The sequence below is a fragment of the Choloepus didactylus genome, chromosome 15 (genome assembly GCF_015220235.1).
Source record: "Choloepus didactylus isolate mChoDid1 chromosome 15, mChoDid1.pri, whole genome shotgun sequence".
NCBI lineage: Eukaryota > Metazoa > Chordata > Mammalia > Pilosa > Megalonychidae > Choloepus > Choloepus didactylus.
In genome coordinates this window covers 18326150-18346540 of record NC_051321.1, presented here as the reverse complement: position 1 = coordinate 18346540, position 20391 = coordinate 18326150, and the positions used below count along the sequence as shown (strand labels likewise).

Here is a 20391-nt window from a genome sequence, read left to right as displayed (position 1 = left end):
CTTCGATATTTCAGTGTTTAATTTCATCTATGGAAAGACCAGTCTTATTAAACTTTAGTCACATCACCTAACGTAGTACGTTATACATATTTAATCTTTCTTGATTAAATGAATATTAGATGAGCTATTTTTATATAAAAATATTGTTAGAATGAACTTGTTGGTAGTCGTAGTGATATATTAGTTATATTTCTCAATTCTACTAGAAGTTCATGATTTATCTTCTTTCTCTTACAGCGTCTAACACTTGGCTTGTTCCAGAAACTAAAGGAGCTATTGTACAAGGTGGATATGGACATACCAGTGTGTATGATGAAATAACAAAGTCCATTTATGTTCATGGAGGCTATAAAGCATTACCAGGCAATAAATACGGATTGGTAGATGATCTTTATGAGTATGAAGTTAACACTAAGACTTGGTGAGTAGATTGGGTAGAATTATGACAAGAAAAGTATTGGACGTTAGCTATATGTTTTATTTGTATAATAATGATAATTATTAAATATTTTCAGGGAGAAGTTCTTGAGCACTTTACATGATTATTTTAATTAAGAACACTTTATAATTTAGCAAAATAATAGACTGTCTACATAGACACCGTTACTATAAGTAATTGATCTTTAAAATAGTTTCTAATCTCATGGAAGTATTTATTCTGTATGCATTACTTACAAATGTTGATATCATCTTCATTTTAGTTTACTAAAAAATTTAGTTTAAATTTAGTTCACTAAAATAACTTTGAGTTTGAGATTATCTATCTGGAGATATTTCTCCTTTGCACTCATTTTATTGTCATTTATATATTGAAAAATCATCTCAAGTTTCATAATTACATTTTATGTGAAATATAAAGCTTGATGGCATTTAGGTGTATTTTCCTTTTTTAGTGTTATAAACAATGCTATGTTGCACATCTTGTGCTGGTCTTCTCAACACATGTGCAAGAATTTCTCTAGGGTGTAAACTTAGATGTGAAATTGCCATGTCTGAGGATATTAATATACTCATCTTTGCTACATGTTGGCTAATTACTCTTCATGTCACTTATGCCAAGATATATATCCTTAGAGTATGAGTGTCCCTCTTTCTCCATGTTCTTACCAGCACTTGTTAATTGTGAGGATTTTTACCCAGTGCATTGGGTATGAATGGTATCATATTGATATTTTAATGTGCATTTCCCTGCTTATTGTTGTGAGCAAGAATCTTTTTACATGTTCATTTGCCATTGTTTCCTGCTTAGTAATTATTTATTCATTTCCATGTTTTCTTTAGATTTGAAATATTATTTGTTAATTTTTAATTTATTGATTTTTCTCTCTCTATATATTTTAAAAGTAGAATTTTTGTTGCACTTCTTTCACTTTGTAAAACCTGGGAAATGACTCTTTTGTTGTTTTAATAGGCAAAAATAGTTAAACATTCTTTTAAACTTTTAGCATGAAATTTCTTTAAATGATTAAATAAAATACACAGCTTTCCCCAAATCTTGATTTATTCTTATACCTTTACTTCCAATGGTATATCATAGCTGTTATTTTCTTCTACAAAAAAAATAGAATTTTTTAAAAAATTGAAACTTTTCCACTGGGTGATTTTTAAAATTCTCATTTTTTTCCTTTTATTCTATTAAAAATGCAGCATTATTCTTTATATTTTTATAAATATTAAAATAGATTAATCACTTTTAAATAATTTATATGTTGCATTTTATTTCCTAATTTATCATTTCTAATTATTTCACTTTGCTATGATAGCAAGAGGAATTGTGGTTTAGTGATTAATTCTCTACCCATCTACTTAACATTTTTTTGCATGCATTTTAGATATTGTAATATACCAACAGGAGAGGGGTAAGTGTTCTGCCTGAAGGAATCAGCCTAGTTAGCAGTAATAAATATGGGTATAGCAATACTCAGGGAAAGCTCTTGATGAAATAGTAATTGGGTATTATTAGAATAAAGTCAAAATAAGAGATTCTGCTGTGTCTTACTACTTGAATTGAGTTTGCTCAGTTTTTACATGCTTCTGTACCTGAGAACTTCTCATAGTAAACTTTTTTATAGAAGAATTTAAATATTAATCTTTACAATTTTAGATTACAATGTAGAAATAATATTGAATACCTGTCACTTAGGAGAATTTATTAGAATAATTTGTAAATTATTTTTGAGAACCTCATTAGATATATAATAAAGATACTTATGATTATGATTATGATATTTTAATATTTTAATGAATCTTGAATTTTTAAAAGATTCATAATATCAACAGTGTGCACTAAAATGAATCTTTCTATTATTCCTGAAGTTTACAGTATTCTTAAAGTTTTGATGCATTTTTTTAGTTTATTTTTCGAGTTTTCCATTACATGTGATTACATTTTGTGCTGTTTATTTGTCAAATTGTATGTAATTTACAAATGTAACTTTCATGTGTCCATTGTATCTATGAATCTTTAATTTTTACCACCCCAGAAATTGTTTCAGTTTTTAGTAGACAGGGTTAGATAAGATCACTTTTTTGAGATAGTAAGAAATGTATGTTTGGAGGAATTCTTTTTCACTGGTGAAGCACGTTATTTTGGATAACTACTCCCACTGAGAAAAGTTAGGAATTATGTATGTTTAAAGTATGAGAAAATTATCAAGGCAGGGAGAATTTGCGGGTCAAGTTCTAGGAGCTAGAAGAAGAAGAATGTCAAGGGAAGTGAGACTGGCATTACACTTTTCTCCTTGAGAGAGTTGCCAATCAGGAAAAGTGCCTCAGAAACAGAGGAGACTTTTTGTCAGTGTCAATATGGAGGGGCAAAATTGGATTTTCAAATGTGCCACTGAAAAGGAGCCTTGGCAAACCCTTAAGGATTTAGTCTGAGCCCTGAAGTTCTAAACCCTGCTAGTGGGAATGAGTCCAGTTTGAGTTGTTACAGTCTCCCATTGGATTATGGTGAAATGCCCATATCCTAAATAGCTGTCAGAAGCAAAAGTAAATCCTCTCTTGAGGAAGATACCATTCAGAGTCTCAGATTGTTTCTTCAGTATATCACACACACAATATCTGGCACAAAGTAAAAAATAATCAGGTTTAAAAAAAGACAAGACATGGAAAAAAGAGACATTAGAACCTACCTATAGGATAGTGGGGTTTAAAAATAATTATGATTTTACATTCAAGGAATTAATATAACAGGCAGAGAATATTACTAGAGAAATGGAATGTCTTACTAAGAAATCAAATGGAAATTCTAGAACTGAAAAATTCATTAATGAAATTAAGAACTCATTTAATGGGTTTACAGTATAATAGATACAGCTAAAGTGGGAATTAATGAAATGGAAGGTAGTTGAGCCAGTTTGTATATATTATGTCCCCCAGAAAACGCCATCTTCTTTGATGCAGTCTTGTGGGGGCAGACGTATTAGTGTTGATTAGATTGGAATTCTTTGAGTGTTTCCATGGAGATGTGACTCAATCAATTGTGAGTGAAAGGTTTGATTAGATAATTTCCCTGGAGGTGTTACCCTGCCCATTCAGGGTTGGTGTTAATTGGATTACTGGAGTCGTATAAAGGAGTTCACAGACAGAAGGTCCTCAGAGCAACTGAGAGTGACATTTTGAAGAGGAGCTGCAGCTAAGACAGGACAAAGTGCCCCAAGAGCAACATTTTGGAGAATGCCATTTTGAAACGCAACCTGGGAGCAAGTGGACACTGGCCACGTTCCTTCCGAGCTAACAGAAAATTTCCAGACACTAATGGGCATCCTTCAGTGAAGGTACCCTGTTGTTGATGCCTTACCTTAGAAAATTTATGGCCTTAAGGCTGTAACTTTGTAACCAAATAAACCTCCTTTATAAAAGCCAATCCATTTCTGGCATTTGCAAAATGGCAGCATTAGCAAACCAGAACAGTAGGTCAGAAGGAACTATCTATACAGAATTGAAGAAGAATGAAAGAATGAAAAACAAAAGAAAGACATAAAGGACATGTGGAAATAATCTAATATATATGTAATTAGAAGGAAAGCAGTGAGAAAATAATGTAGAGAACTATTTGAAAAGGTAATGACTAATAATTTTTCAAAAGTGACAAAATAAGTCAAGTCACAGATTGAAAAAGTTCCATGGCCACCAAGCAGGATAAGTACAAAAGAATTCATACATAGGAATATAATAGTAAAACTACTGAAAACAAACATATGAAAAGAGAATATTAAAAGTTGCCAGAGGGGGAATGACATATTCCATTTAAAGTAGCAGGAATAAGACAGACAAGTAATTTCTTAACTGAAAAATGGAATCCCGAAGACATGGTGTGCCAGTTTGAATATATTGTGTCCCCCAAATGCCATTATCTTTGATGTAATCTTACGTGGGCAGATGTTATCAGTGTTGATTAGATTTCTTTGAGTATTTCTTTGGAGATGTGCCCAACCCAGCTGTGGGTGATGACTCTGATTGGATAATTTCCATGGAGGTGTTGCTCTGCCCATTTGGGGTGGGTCTAAGTTGAGTCACTGGAGCCATATAAATGAGCTGATGGACAGAGGGAACTCAGTGCAGCTGTGAGTGACATTTTGAAGAGGAGCTATAGCCAAGAGGGACACTTTGAAGAAAGCACAGGAGCTGCAGATGACAGACAGTTTGAAGACAGCTGTTGAAAGCAGACTCTTGCTCCGGAGAAGCTAAGAGAGGACAAATACTCCAAGTGCAACTAAGAGTGACATTTTTGAGGAACCACAGCCTAGAGAGGAACATCCTGGGAGAAAGCCATTCTGAAACCAGAACTTTAGAACAGACACCAGCCACGTGCCTTCCCAGCTAACAGAAGTTTTCTGGACACCATTGGCCATCCTCCAGTGAAGGTACCTGATTGTTGATGACTTAACCTTGGACACTTTATGGCCTTAAGACTGTAACTGTGTAACCAAATAAACCCCTTTTATAAAAGCCAATCCATCTGTGGTGTTTTGCATTCCAGCAGCATTAGCAGACTAGAATACATGGTATTTCCAAATGCCTGAAAGAAAATAATCATCTGTCTAAAATTCTACACTGAGTGAAATATCCTTCAAAAATGAAAACAAGATAAATACTTTCAGAAAAAAACAGACTGAGAGAATTTGACAATAGCAGACTTGCAATAAAGGAAATGTTAAAGAATGTTATTGTGGCAGGAAATAAATGATTGCAGACAGTATAAGGAATGTAGAGCAATGAAAGTGGTAAATCTAAATGACTCTTGATTATGTCAAACTACAGCAGTTATAGTAATAAAAGCTTAAGTATATGCACAATTTTAATGTGTAATAATAATGCATAGATCAGGAAGGGGGAAATGGACTTAGAGTGCTTGTATTATATAAGAATTGATAAAAGAATTAATTTATTTTAGACATTGTTAATCAAAGATTTATATTGTAATCAGCAGGTCTCTTAGCTTCTTTCCTGGTTCTGTTTTCAATGGCTGTCCCCAAAATGTCTGGGCATTTTCTCTCTAAGTACCTTGGTCTGTATCAGCTGTAAGCTCTCTTAAGGACTCCAGTAAACTAATTAAGACCCACCTTGAACAGGCAGATCCCACCCACAATAGGTCAACCCCCATAAGATTGGGTTAAAAGAACATGCCTTTATGGAGTACATAACTGAGTCAACCCAGCACACTCTGGGACCCAAAAAGAGATGTTATTTCCATATGCAAAATACATTCATTCCATCACAATATCAGAAGATCCTTAAATCATTTCAGTTAATATTAGGTACAAAGTCTTATCAAAATCAGTTAACAGGTGTGGTTTGTCCTAAGGCAAAATTCTCCTCTGGCTGTGGACCTGTGAAACTCAGAACAAGTTATCTGCTTCCAATATACAAAGCACGGACAGTCATAGGATAAACAGTCCCATTGATATAGGGAGAAACTGAAAGGAAAACAGGAATCACTGTACCAAAACAGTTCTAAAAACCCACAGGGCAAACTCCATTAGATTCAAGGTCTGAGAGTCATTTACAGAGTGACGTTTTATTCTCAGACATTGAGAGAGCAGGAGTCCCACCCTCTCCAAGGGCTTCCACAGTGGCCTTGTCTTCTCCAAATGCTCCAACATATCCAAGTATTGGGGCGACAACCTTATCTCAGCTCCACCATCCTCAAACATCTGGGTGGCACACAGACTCTGTGCCATCTCCAGGGCACATGCTCAGCACTTCAGAACAGTGGGATGGTGACTAGGCTCTTCCAAATCCCTGGGGAATGTGCTCCATCCTCTTTGAACTCTGGGAAAAACTCACCCTCTCTACATGCATGGGTGGGTCCACCCTCCTGGCCCAAAGTTTCTTGACTTCAGACATTAGCTTTCATTGTTCTGCCTTTGAAGAATTTTTTCCTCTAATTTGTCCCTTTTCTGTCCCTTTTAGTCCAGACTGGCAGTGGTTCTGTTTATACAGATCTTGCAAAAAACTTGTTGGCTTGGCATACTGCATACAGGGTCAGAACCGTCAGACAAGAAGACTTTCCACAAATCCTTCCTGGATAACTCCATCTCCAATCCTGGCTTATACTGAAATGGCTGGTACCAGGTTTCCTTTAACCCTCACATGGGGGCACTCTCCTCTGGGGTCTCACTTTCTGAAAGTCCAGAATTTTCTAGACCATCAATTTCTGGTTTCTCTGTACCCAAGAGCTCAGTTCTCAGCTTATTTCTTTCCTCTCAAATTTTAGTATAAGCTGCAAAGAGAAGCCAGGCTGCATTTTCCACATTTAGTTTGAAAATCTCTTCAGCTAAGTATCCCAGCTCATTATTTTCATTCTGCCTTCCATCCAACACCAGGACTCAATTTTGTCAAATCCTCTGCCACTGTAAAACAAGGATCATCTTTCTTCCAGTTGGCAATGACACATTCATCATTTCCATGGAAGAACTCATCAGAAGTATCTTTAGAGTCCACATTTCAACCAACAGTCTCTTCAAATCAATCTAGGCCTTTTATATAAAGCTCCTCATAGTTTCTCCAGAATCTTCCCCTTACCCATTTATAAAACTGTTCCAGCATTATTGGTTTTTGAAAATTGCAGCACCCCTCTTCTCTGGTATCAAAGTCTGTTAGAGTTTGTTAAAGCTGCCAGAAATGCAAAATACCAGAAATGGTTTGGCTTTTACAATGGGGGTTTAGTAGTTCACAAATTTACAGTTCTAAGGCTGTGAAAATATCTCGGTTAAGGAATCAATACGACAATAACTTTTCTGAAGAAAGGCCGATGGAATCTGGGGTTCCTCTATCACATGGGAATGCTCATGGCCGGAGTCTACTGGGTTTCTCTCAGGTTACCTTCTGGTTTCAGTTGCTTTCTTCAGAATATCTCTAGGCTTCTGTCTTAGCTTCTCTCTCTCTTTATCAGCTCCTGTGCATCCTTGCTTGTTTCTCCCAGGGCATTTCTCTCTAAGATCTGGGGGTCCTCTCTTATCTTCTCTGGGTTAAACTCTGGATTTCATCTCTTAGCTTTTCCCCTGGTTCTGGTTTCAACACTGTCTCCAAAATGTCTCTGGGTTTTTCTCTGTAAGCATCTCAGTCTGTGCTGGCTCTGAGCTCTTTTAAGGACTCCAGTAAACTAAATTAAGACCTACCTTGAATGGCACAGTTACATCTCCATGAAAATAATCTAATCAAAAGGTCCCATCCATAATTGGGTGGGTCACATCTCCATGGAAACAACCTAATCAAAAGATCCCACCCACAATAGGTCTGCCTCCACAAGATTGGATTAAAAGACCATGGCTTTTATGGGGTACATAACAGATTCAAACCAGCACAGCAGGTAACAACTAAAGTAATAGTAAAACACTCTACATATCTAACAGGCTAATAGAGTGGGAAAGTAGAACAGTGAATGCTACTTAATGGATTTGGAAGAAGGAAAGAAAAGAATGGAAAAGGAACAAAGAGCAGGAGGGACAAATAGAAAGGAAATAGTAACATGGTGGATTTAACCCTAAATACATTTATAATTATACTAAATGCAAGAAAATAGATATTCCAATTGCACTAAATTTAAGAGACTAAGTCCAATTGAAGCCAAAGTTTATCAGACTGGATGTGAAAACAAAACTTAGCCTTATAAAAAAAGATAGATCTTAAATATAAGTATATAGAAAAATGGAAAGCAAAAGGATAGATAGCAGATATATTATGTGGCCACTAAATAAAAGAAAGCTAATATAGCTATACTAATTTCAAACAAGTAAGTGTTTAAGCCAGGCATCCACTTATAAAATAAAACAGTATACTCTATTACAGAGCATTAAAATAAAGAAAGCAAAAATTTAGAGAATACAAATTTATAGTAGGAGATTTTTAATCCAGTTCTCTTGGTAACTGATAATCCAAGCAGACCAAAGGCAGTATGGATATAACAGATTTGAATAACCAATTAACAATATTTTCTTATTTGATATTTGAGAACAGTGTACCTGGTAACTGCAGAATTCACATTGTTTTCAAGTACATCTGGAAATTTACTGACATTAAACATATGCTGGGTTTTATGCAAGTCTCAACAAATTTAAAAAGATTGAAATCATACAAAGTAATTGCCCAGAGTGAAATGAACAAAAAGTAACTAGAGAAACTTTACGTGTTTGGAAATTAATAAACTTTGCAACTAGTTATTCAAAGTAATTGCACTGAAAATTAAAAAATATTTGTACTGAATGACAGTGACACATCAAAATGTATGTGATGCAAATAAGGGAGAAATTTATAGCCTTAAATGCATTTATTAGAAAAGATTTTTAAAATTCCTGAAAATCAGCAGTCCAAATGCCCCTCAAGATGTTCAGAAAGGAACACTGGGTTAGCTGCAAAGAAGGGGAAATAAATAGAGGTAGGAAGGAGGAAGGAAATATGAGATGAGTGCAAATTAATGAAATAGAAAACAAACATATGATAGAGATGTTTCACAAAGCCACCCAAAAAGTCAAAAAAGTTGTTTAGTTGTAAAGACTAACAAAATAGTTAAACCCATATGAAGTTCCTATAGACAGAAGGAAGCACAGGAGATAGGCGGGGCAAGATGGCAGCATAGGGAGGTGTGGAATTTCATTCATCCTCTAGGCAGCTAGTAAATAGCCAGGAACTGTCTGGAATAACTGTTTGTAGGACTTCTGTGACCAGGCACTCATCATATACCAGTCTGCAATGGGTAGAAAGGCTGAGATCACAGTGCAGAAGTGTAAGTCCCTCAATCTGTGGAAACTGGTGCCCCTCCCCACTAGCATGTCAGACTGGTCTGAAACAACTTTCCCTTGGGAAAAAGAAGCAGTCTTTACTGGGAGCAAGGGAAGATGGATCAACCAAGCTCCAACTATAGATTTAGCTCACAAATTTGGACTGCTGAATAGAAGCTCTGAGCACAGATAAACTCAGAGAAAGCGCAAAAGGAACCTGGTGCTCTCTCCATGGCAGAGAGGAGGCAGGGCTGATGGAAACAAACAAACAAACAAAAAAACAGAGGTGTTTGGAGTTGGCTGGGTACAGAATACTAGAAAAGGGTTGTGCTCCAAGAAAAGGGGCACTTAGAACTGGGTACCAATTCCAGCTCTTAATTGGTGAACTGGTGGGCTGGGACTGGCTCTTAAAGGGATTTTTTAAGTAGTATTTAGCATAAAGAAAGCAGCAGGCTTTTTCAGTTGTCAGCACTGCCCCAGGCAAGGGTGGAGTTAAGGAATATCAGAAAGAAAAAGTAACTAGTCAAGTGAAGGAGATAATTCCCTGAAGGACATATCTTCCCCAGGAAATGTGGGCCAGGTCCCAGCACAAGGGGTGACTCTCATTCAGAGAACTCAGGCACCAGTGGTGGGAAAACAGAAACAGTTTAGGTCCACCCTCAGCCTCAGCCTCTGTCTCAGCCACACTCCTGTCAGGGACAGGGTCTGCTGAGAATTATACCAGTGGGGAGCTGTGGGTTGACAGGCACCACCTGCTGAGCAGGATATAAAAGGCACAGAATCAAGAGGCTTCATAGGAAAGACTGGCAACCTGCTGGGTCTCATCTTCAGGGAACCTTGATACTGGTTACATCCTTTTCCTGAGCACTGGACCTGTCTAGTGTGTATTATGTATTATGTATGTATTATGTATTAATAAAAGGGACAATTCAACAAGAAGACGTAACATCAAAATACAGGATGCAAACACTGACAACACTGAAGGGAGAAGTAGACACCTCCACAATAATAGTTGGAGACTTCAATATATCACTCTCGTCAATAGATAGGACATATAGACAGAGGATCAGTAAGGAAACAGAGATTTTGAATAGTGTTATAAATGAACTAGACTTCACAGATACTTACAAAACATTACACCCCCAAACAGCAGGATAAACATTTTTTCTCATGTGCTCATAGATCAGGATAGATCACATGTTGGGACACAAAACAAGTTTCAATAAATTTAAGAAGATCAAAGTTATACAGAACACTTTCTCAGATCATAATGGAATGAAGTTAGAAATCAATAACAGGCATAAAGCTGAAAAATTCACAAATATATGAAGGCTAAACAACACACTCTAACCAACCAATGGGTCAAGGAAGAAATTACAAGAGAAATCAGTAAATAACTCAAGGCAAATGAAGATGAGAATGCAATATATCAAAACTTATGCAGTACAGTAAAGGCAGTGCTGAGAGGGAAATATATTGCCCTAAATCCCTATAATAACAGAGAAGAAATGGCAAAAATAGAGGACTTAACTGCTCACCTGGAGGAACTAGGGAAAGAACTGCAAACTAATCTCATAACAAACAGAAGGAAAGAAATAACAAAGATTAGAGCAGAAATAAATGAAATTGAGAACATGAAAACAATAGAGAGAATCAACAAAATCAGAAGTTGGTTCTTTGAGAAAATCAATAAAATCAATGGACCCTTGCTAGGCTGACAAAGACAAAAAAAGAGAGGATGCAGATAAATAAAATCAGGGAACAACTACTGATCCCCAAAAGGTAAAGGAATTAATGAGAGGATGCTACGAGCAACTATATGCTAGCAAACTAGGCAACTTAGATAAAATAGAGAACTTCCTGAAAAGCATGTATAACCAACTTTGAATCGAGAAGAAATAGAAGACCTCAACAAACCAATAACAAGTAAAGAGATTGAATCAGTCATAAAAAAAAAAAACCTCCCAAACAAGAGAAGTCCAGGACTAGATGATTTCACATATGAATTCTACCAAGCAGGTGAGAGAGAATTATGCTCAGACTCTTCACAAAAATTGAAGAGGAGGGAAAACTATCTAACTCATTCTATGAAGCCGACATCACCCTAATACCAAAGCCAGACAAAGATAATACAAGAAGAGAAAATTACAGGCCAATCTCTTTAATGGATATAGATGCAAAAATCCTCAACAAAATATTTGGAAATAAAATCCAGCAGCACATTAAAAAAATTATATACCATGACTAAGTGGGTTTTATTCCGGGTATGCAAGGGTGATTCAATGTAAGAATATCAATTAATGTAATACATCACATCAGTATATCAAAGAGGAGAAACCACATGGTCATTTCTATGGATGCAGAAAAGGCATTGGACAAAATTCAACATCCTTTCTTTATGAAAACACTTCAAAAGATAGGAATAGAAGGAAAGTTCCTCAGCATGATAAAGGGAATATATGAAAAACCCACAGCTAACATCATACTTAATAGGAAAAGATGGAAATTTTTCCCTCTATGATCAGGAACAAGACAAGAATGCTCACTGTCACCAGTTTTACATGAGGGAGAACAAGTGAATGTCAACCTTGCAAGGTGGGATGGTATATGGGAAAAAATACAATGAATGCAATCTAGGGTCTGTAGTTAACCATAACATTGGGATATCTTCCATTGATTGTAGCAAAGGCAATATATCAAAGCTAAATGTCAATAGAGGTGAATTTAAGGGATGGGTATGGGATTCTTTTTGTTGTTGTTTTTCCTTTTTTAATTTTTTAAATTATTTTCTCTTTTATTTTTTTCCTCTTTGCAGAGGAAATGGAAACGTTCTCATATAGATTTTGGTGGTGAATGAATAACTATGTTTTTATACCAGGAGCTATTGATTGTTTACTTAGGATGGATTGTATGGTGTGTGAATAAAACTGTTTAAAAAATAAACAGTTAGATACAACTGCTGGAGAAGATGTGGAAAGAGAGATATACCTATTCACTGTTGGTAGGGAAGTAGAAGGGCACAGCCCGTCTGGTAGGCAGTGTGGTGGTTCCACAGTAGGCTAAGTATAGGGTTGCCTTGTGATCCTGCAACCCTGTTATTTGGTATATACTTGGAAGAACTGAAAGCAGGGACACAAATAGGAGTTTGCACACTGGTGTTTATGGTGGTAGTATTCACTATTTGCAATGGATGAAGGTAGCCTAAGGGTACATCGACAGGTGAATGGAAAGGTGAACTGTGGTATATACATACAATGGAATATTGAGTGGCTGCAAGAAGGAATGAAGTTGTGAGTCATGCAGCTAGGTGAATGAAAATTCAGGACATTATGTTGAGTGAAATAAGCTGGAAGCCAAAGGACAAGTATTGTAAGGCCTCACTAATATAAACTAACTATAATGAGCAAATTCTGAGAGTTGGATTCGAGAGCATAGTTTATCAGGGGATAGAACATGGGCAAAGATTAGACAATTGATGATTGTTCTAGTTCGCTAACGCTGCCAGGATGCAAAACACCAGAAATGGATCGGCTTTCATAAAGGGGATTTATTTGGTTACAAAGTTACAGTCTTAAGGCCATAAAGTGTCCAAGGTAATGCATCAACAATCGGGTACCTTCACTGGGGGATGGCGGATGGCGTCCGGGGTCCGGAAAACCTCTGTTAGCTGGGAAGGCACGTGGCTGGCATCTGCTACAAGTTCTGGTTTCAGAATGGCTTTCTCCCAGGACATTCCTCTCTAGGCCACAGCTCCTCTTCAAAATGTCACTCTCGGTTGCTCTTGGGGCATTTGTCCTCTCTTAGCTTCTCTGGAGTAAAAGTCTGCTCTCAAAGGCCATCTCCACAATGTCTCTGTAAACTGCAGTTCCTCTCTCAGTTCCAGTGCATTCTTCAAAGTGTCCCCTTTGGCTGTAGTTCCTCTTCAAAATGTCACTCATAGCTGCACTGAGTTCCTTCTCTTTGTCAGCTCATTTATATGGCTCCACTGATCAAGGCCCACCCTGAATGGGTGGTGCCACGCCTCCATGGAAATTATCTCATCAGTGTTATCACCTACAGTTGGGTGGGGCACATTTCCATGCAAACAACCTAATCCAGAGGTTCCAACTTAATCCCCACTAGTATGTCTGCCCCACAAGATTGTATCAAAGAATATGGCTGTTTCTGGGGGAGATAATACATTCAAACCAGCACAATGATGCAGGAGTAAAGAATGTTCAATAAGGCTTATTGTAAAGGTTCCTAGATTGAAAACTCTTACCGCAGTCATATCTATTCCTGAGTTTTAACTGTTATTTAAGAGATATTTATTTGGTACAGAATTTATATTCTTTGTAGCACACTATCTAATTTAACCTGTATGGTTATTTTATTTAAAAAACATAATTACATGGAACCTAGAAAAGGGAATGAGATCTTGTTATTACGTACAGGTTAATGCAGTACCCTGATACATCCCAGAGTATTTGGGGCAGAAAATAAAAAAAGCATTTGCAAAGTCCCATTGAGGATCTGGGGGAAATGTGGAAATATTAAATCCCCCCCCCACAGGGAATTAATGATATTCTCACAAGCATTGGAGGCTACCAATTTAGAAGGCTGAGTCCTCAATTTTGGGGCTTGCCCTTATGAAGTTTGTTACTGCAAAGGAGAGGCTAAACCTACTTAAAATTGTGCCTAAGAGTCACCTCCAGATAACCGCTTTTGTTGCTCAGATGTGGCTCTCTCTAAGCCCACTCGGCAGGTAAACTCACTGCCCTCCCCCCTACATGGAACATGACTCCCAGGGGTGTAAACCTCTCTGGTAATATGAGACATCACTCCCATGGATGAGCCTGGCTCTGGCATCATGGGATTGAGAATGCCTTCTTGACCAAAGGGGGGAGAAGAAATGGAACAAAATAAACTGTTCTAAGAGATTTCAAATAGTGTTGAGATGTCATTCTGGAAGTTATTCATATACATTATATAGATAAGCCTTTTTAGTTCCTAGTGTATAAGAATAGCTAGAAGAAAATATCTGATATGTTGAAATGTAATACAGTAGGCTTGATTCTTGATGCTGACTGTATAACTATATAGCTTTTATTGTGGAACCATGGGATTGTGAAAATCTTGTGACTGACACTGCCTTTATCCAGTGTATGGGCAGATGGGTAATAAAATAAAGACAAAAATGATATAAATTATAGAGTTGATAAGTGGTGTGATGGTTAGGTTCATGTATCAACTTGGCCAGGTGATGGTACCCAGGTGTCTGGTCAAGCAAGCACTGGCCTAAATGTTACTGCAAGGACATTTGTGGCTGGTAATAAACCAGAAGGCTGATTTATTAAATCATCAGTCAACTGGCTGCAGCTGTGACTTATTACATCAATGAAGGGTATGTCCTCCACAATGAGAGAATGCAATCAGCTGGATTTAATCCAATCAGTTGAAAACTTTTAAGCAAGACAGATAGAGGAACTTCACGTCTTCTTCAGCTAACCAGTGAAACATTTCCTGAGATAGAGGAACTTCACGTCTTCTTCAGCTAACCAGTGAAACATTTCCTGAGGAGTTCATTGAACACGTTCATCGAAGTTGCCAGTTCGCTGCCTGAGTTCATCGAACATCTTCATTGGAGTTGCCAGTTTTCTGCCTGCCTTACAGGATTTGAACTCATGTGTACCCACAGTTGCATGAGACATTTTTATAAATTTATATTTGTAGATATCTCTTGTAGATTCTGTTTCCCTAGAGAACCCTAATACAGGTTGGTACTGGGAGTGGTTCTTGAGAAACAGAATCTTAAAATGGGCTTTTACAATTGGTTTCCTACTGTGATCAGATTCAAAGGCACCAATGACTCCATTTCCAATAATCAAGATGGCACTGACATCCATGGCTTGAGTTGGCAATGAAGATACTCAAAATATCACCAATCAGTTTTCCTAATCATACTCTTATATGAAGCAAGGCTCTAGGTGACGGTGTTTTTGACAACTTAGCAGAGTTTTGCAGGATTAAGAGGTATAATGATGTTGGCTGATTGCTCTTAGATATGCTGGATAAAGTTATAAGAGAAAGGGATGAGCTAAAGTCTTCAAATTTAAAACTTAAGCCACGTATGACAGATGTAAAGGTTTCTATGAGTGCCCTGAAAGAAAATCTTATTTCCTGTGGCTGCAGACTTGAGATTTCTGAAAACCATACCCGGAGTCTTATTGTGTGAGTAGCAGATTTACAATGTAAACTAAAATCTCAACCTAGCGGGGTGTCTGCTGTAAAGTAAAGGCATTGATTGGAAAAGAATGGGATCCTGAAACTTGGGATGGGGACATATGGGTTGATAATAATGGCAGTGAGGACATTGGAATCCTGAATTCTGGTGAGTCTTTGTTAGATATACCTGTAGTGGTTTGTCCTGAGGAAACAGCCCCCACCACACACACACACACACACACACACACACACACACACACACACACACCTCCAGCCTGCCCTGAGGAAATAGCTACTCAACCTCCAGCTTGCTTTGAGGAAACAGCTCCCCAACCTCCAGTCTGCCCTGAGGAGCCTGCCTTCCAACCTCCACCTAAAGAGATTAACATTTCAATGCCTGCTAAACCTGCAATCATCTCCCCAGGAAGCAGCCCTCACTCCTCTGGAGAGATGAAACTGCAACAGAATGTCCTGAGTTAAATGGCTTGAGGGCTACTTCTAATTCTTTTCATGACCCACCCCCACCATCAGTCTTTGCTTCAAGACCTGTAACTAGACTAAAGTCCCAACAGACCCCGAAGGGTGAGGTACAAAGTGTGACCCATGAAGAAGTACGCTATACTCCAAAGGAACTGTATGACTTTTCCAACTTATACAGACAGCAATCAGGTGAATATGTGTGGGAATGGATATTAAGTGTGTGGGATAATGGTGGAAGGAGTATAAAGTTGGATCAGGCTGAATTTACTGATATGGGCCCACTAAGCAAAGATTCAGCTTTCACTGTTGTTGCTCGAGGGGTTAGAAAGGGTGTTAACAGTTTGGGTGGTTGGCTGAAACATGGATCAAAAGGTGGCAAACATTACCTGAGGTTGAAATGTCAGAACTGCCCTGGTATAATGTAGAAGAGGGGATTCAAAGGCTTAGGGAGATTGGAATGTTAGAGTGGATTTATCATGGAAGACCTGCTCTCACATCCCTGGAATGTCCAGAGGACACACCTTTTACCAGGACTGTGAGGAATAAACTTGTGAGACTAGCTCTGTCATCCTTGAAGAGCTTTGTAGTTACCCTTCTCTGCAGGTCAGATATTACTGTGGGAACTGCTGTCACTGAGCCGGGATACTTAAACACAATGGGGATAATCAGATCCTGAGTTGGCAGAAGCCACATGGCAGCAGTTAATTATCAAAGACAAGATAGGTGTGGCTACCATAATGGAAAACAGGGTCAAGGCAGCAGTCAAAATAATCTGACTCACAGAGACTTATGGTGTTGGCTAGTAGATCATGGAATACCTAGCAGTAAAATAGATGGGTCGTCTACCAAGTTCTTGTTTGAGCTGTATAAGCAGAAGAATTCTAGGTCAAGTGAACAAAAGTCTACCTTGAATTACAGAAACAGAGTCATGGCCCCTTAATAAATTCCCAGACTTGAGACAGTTTATGGATCCAGAGCCCCTTGAATGAGGGAAAGGCCGGATACCCTTGGGGAAGGACCCTGTTACACTGCCAGAAATTTATACTGTTAATCTTCTTCCCAGCCTTCCCCAGGGGGACCTGCGGCCTTTTACCAGGGTAACTGTGCATTGGGAAAAAGGAAATGATCAGCTATTTTGGGGATTATTAGACACTGGTTCAGAAATGACATTAATTCCAGGAGATCCAAAATGTCACTCTTGTCCACCAGTCAGAGTTGGGTCTTATCCAGGTAGGGTGATTGATGGAGTTTTAGCTCAGGTCCATCTCACAGTGTGTTCAGTGGGTCCCTGGACCCATGCTGTGGTTATTTCCCAGTTCCCAGAATGCATAATTGGAATAGACATACTCAGCAACTGGCAGAATCCTCACATTGGTTCCCTGACTCGTGGAGTGAGGGCTATTATGGTGGGAAAGGCCAAGTGAAAGCTGCTAGAATTGCCCCTGCCTACCAAAATAGTAAACCAGAAGCAATACCAGATTCCTGGAGGGATTGCAGAGATTAATGCCACCCTTAAGGACTTGAAGAATGCAAGTATGGTGATTCCCACCACATCCCCATTCAACTCTACTATTTGGCCATGCAGAAAACAGGTGGGTCTTGGAGGATGACAGTGGATTATCGTAAGCTTAACGAGGTGGTGACTCCAATTGTGGCTGCTGTTCCAGATGTGGTATCATTGCTTGAGCAAATCAACACATCCCCTGGTACCTGCTATGCAGGTATTGATCTGGCAAATGCTTTTTTCTCAGTAGCTTTTAGTAAGGACCACCAGAAACAGTTTGCATTCATCTGGCAAGGCCAGCAGTTTATATTCATTGTGCTACCTCAAGGGGTATAGCAACTCTCCAGCCATATGTCATAACATTGTGCACAGGGATCTTGATTGTTTCTCCCTCCCACAAGACATCACACTGGCCCATTATATTGATATCTTGTTGATTGGACCTAGTGAGCAAGAAATAGCAACTACTCTAGATTTGTTGGTAAGGTATTTGTGTGGCAGAGGATGGGAGATAAATCCAACAAAAATACAGGGGCCTTCCACCTCAGTAAAATTTCTAGGTGTGTCGTGGTGTGGGGCCTGTCGAGATATCCCTTCTAAGGTGATATCCCTTCTGAGGTGAAGGATAAGCCGTTTCATCTGGCCACACCTACGATCAAAAAAGAGGCACAATGCTTAGTTGGCTTCTTTGGAGTTTGGAGACAACCTATTCCTCATTTGTGTGTGCTACTCCTGCCCGTCTACCAAGTGACCAGAAAAGCTTCTATTTTTGAGTGGGGACCAAAACAAGATGAGGCTCTATGAAAGGTCCAGGCTGCTGTGCAAGCTGCTCTGCCACTTGGACCATATGATTCAGATGACCCAATGGTGTTGGAAGTGTCAGTGGCAAATAGAGATGCTGTTTGGAGCCTTTGGCAGGCTCCTATAGGAGAATCATAATGCAGGCCCTTAGGATTTTGGAGTAAAGCTTTACTGTCCTGTGCAGATAACTACTTTCCATTTGACAAACAGCTGTTGGCCTGCTCCTGGGCCTTAGTAGAGACAGAAGGCTTTAACCATGGGCCACCAAGTTACTATGAGACCTGAGTTACCTATCATGAGCTGGGTGTTGTCTGATCCCCCCAAGCCATAAAGTTGGGCATGCACAGAAGTACTCAATCATAAAATGGAAATGGTATATATGATATAGAGCTCAAGCAGGTCTTGAAGACACAAGTAAGTTATATGAGGAAGTGGCCCAAATGCCCATGGCCCCCACTCCTTCCACCTTAACTTCTCTTTCCCAGCCTAAAGCTATGGTATCTTGGGGAGTTCCTTACAATCAGTTGACTGAGGAAGAAAAAACTCAGGCCTGGTTTACAGATGGTTTTGCACGATATGCAGGCACCACCCGAAAGTGGACAGCTGCAGCACTGCAGCCCCTTTCTGAGATGTCCCTCAAGGACAGTGGTGAGGGGGTATCCTCTCACTGGGCAGAACTTTGAGCAGTGCACCCAGTTGTTCACTTTGCTTGGAAGGAGAACTGGCCAGAGGTGCATTTGTTTACTGACTCGTGGGCTGTTGCTAGTGGTTTGGCTGGATGGTCAGGGACTTGGATGGAACATGATTGGAAGATTGGAGACAAAGAAGTTTGAGGAAGAGCTACATGGATAGAACTTTCTGAATGGGCAAACAACATGAAGATATTTGTGTCCCATGTGTCACCAGAGGGTGACTTCAGCAGAAGAACATTTTAATAACCAAGTGGATAAAATGACCTGTTTGGTGGATAGTAATCAGCTTCTTTCCCAAGCCACTCCCGTCATTGCCCAATGGGCTCATGAATAAAATGGTAATGGTGGTAGGGATGTAGGGTATGCATGGGCTCAGCAACATGGACTTCCACTCACCAAGGCTGACCTGGCCACAGCCACTGCTGATTGCCCAATCTGCCAGCAGCAGAGACCTACCCTCAGTCCCTGATAATGGCACCATTCCCCAGGGTAATCAGCCTGCTATCTGGTGGCAGGTCGATTACATTGGACCACTTCCATCATGGAAGGGGCAGTGATTTGTTCTTACTGGAGTAGACACATACTCCAGATATGGGTTTGCTGTCCCTGCACAAAATGCTTCTGCCAAAACTACCATCCATGGACTTACAGAATGCCTTATCCACTGTCATGGTATTCCACACAGTGTTGCTTCTGACCAAGGAACCCACTTCATAGCAAATGAAGTGAGGGAATGGGCACATGCTCATGGAATTCTCTGGTCTTACCATGTTCCCCATCATCCAGAGGCAGCTGGGTTGATATAAAGGTGGAATGGCCTGTTGAAGACTCAACTGCAGCACCAACTAGGTGGCAATACCTTGCAGGTCTGGGGCAGTGTTCTCCAGGAGGCTGTGTATACTCTGCATCAGTGTCCACTCTATGATGCTGTTTCTCCCATAGCCAGGATTCATGGGTCCATGAATCGAGGGTTGGAAACAGGAATGGCACCACTCACTATCACTTCCTAGTGCTCCACTAGGAAAAGTTTTGCTTCCTGTCCCTGCAAACTTAAGCTCTGCTGGTCTACAAGTCTTTGTTCCAAAAGAAGGAGTTCTTTCACCAGGAAGCACAACAATAAGTCCATTGAACTGGAAGTTAAGACTGCCACTTGGCCACTTTGGGCTTATGCCTCTGAATCAACAGGCAAGGAAGGGGATTACTGTACTGGCTGGGGTGATGGATCCTGACTATCAAGGAGAAATAGCACTGTAACTACACAATGGAGGTAAAGAAGAGTTTTCCTGGAATACAGGAGATCCCCTAGGGCATCTCTTCATACTGCCATGCCCTGTGATTAAAGTCAATGGAAAACTGCAACAACCTAATCCAGGCAGGACTACCAATGGCCAAGAAACTTCAGGAATGAAGGGTTGGGTCACCCCACCAGGCAAAGAACCACAGCCAGCTGAAGTGCTTGCTGAGGTTAAAGGGAACATGGAATGGG

The 20391-nt window shown here is 39.3% G+C and overlaps 1 protein-coding gene across 2 annotated transcripts in view; it reads left to right on the top strand.

Annotated features, from left to right (window-relative positions):
• ATRNL1 (attractin like 1) overlaps window positions 1–20391 on the top strand; it is a 1027996-nt gene that overhangs the window by 194097 nt on the left and 813508 nt on the right. For both annotated transcript variants that reach the window (XM_037804686.1, XM_037804687.1), the window contains one exon: window positions 238–421. In XM_037804686.1, coding sequence (XP_037660614.1) covers window positions 238–421 — 184 coding nt within the window. The remainder of the gene's footprint in view (window positions 1–237; window positions 422–20391) is intronic.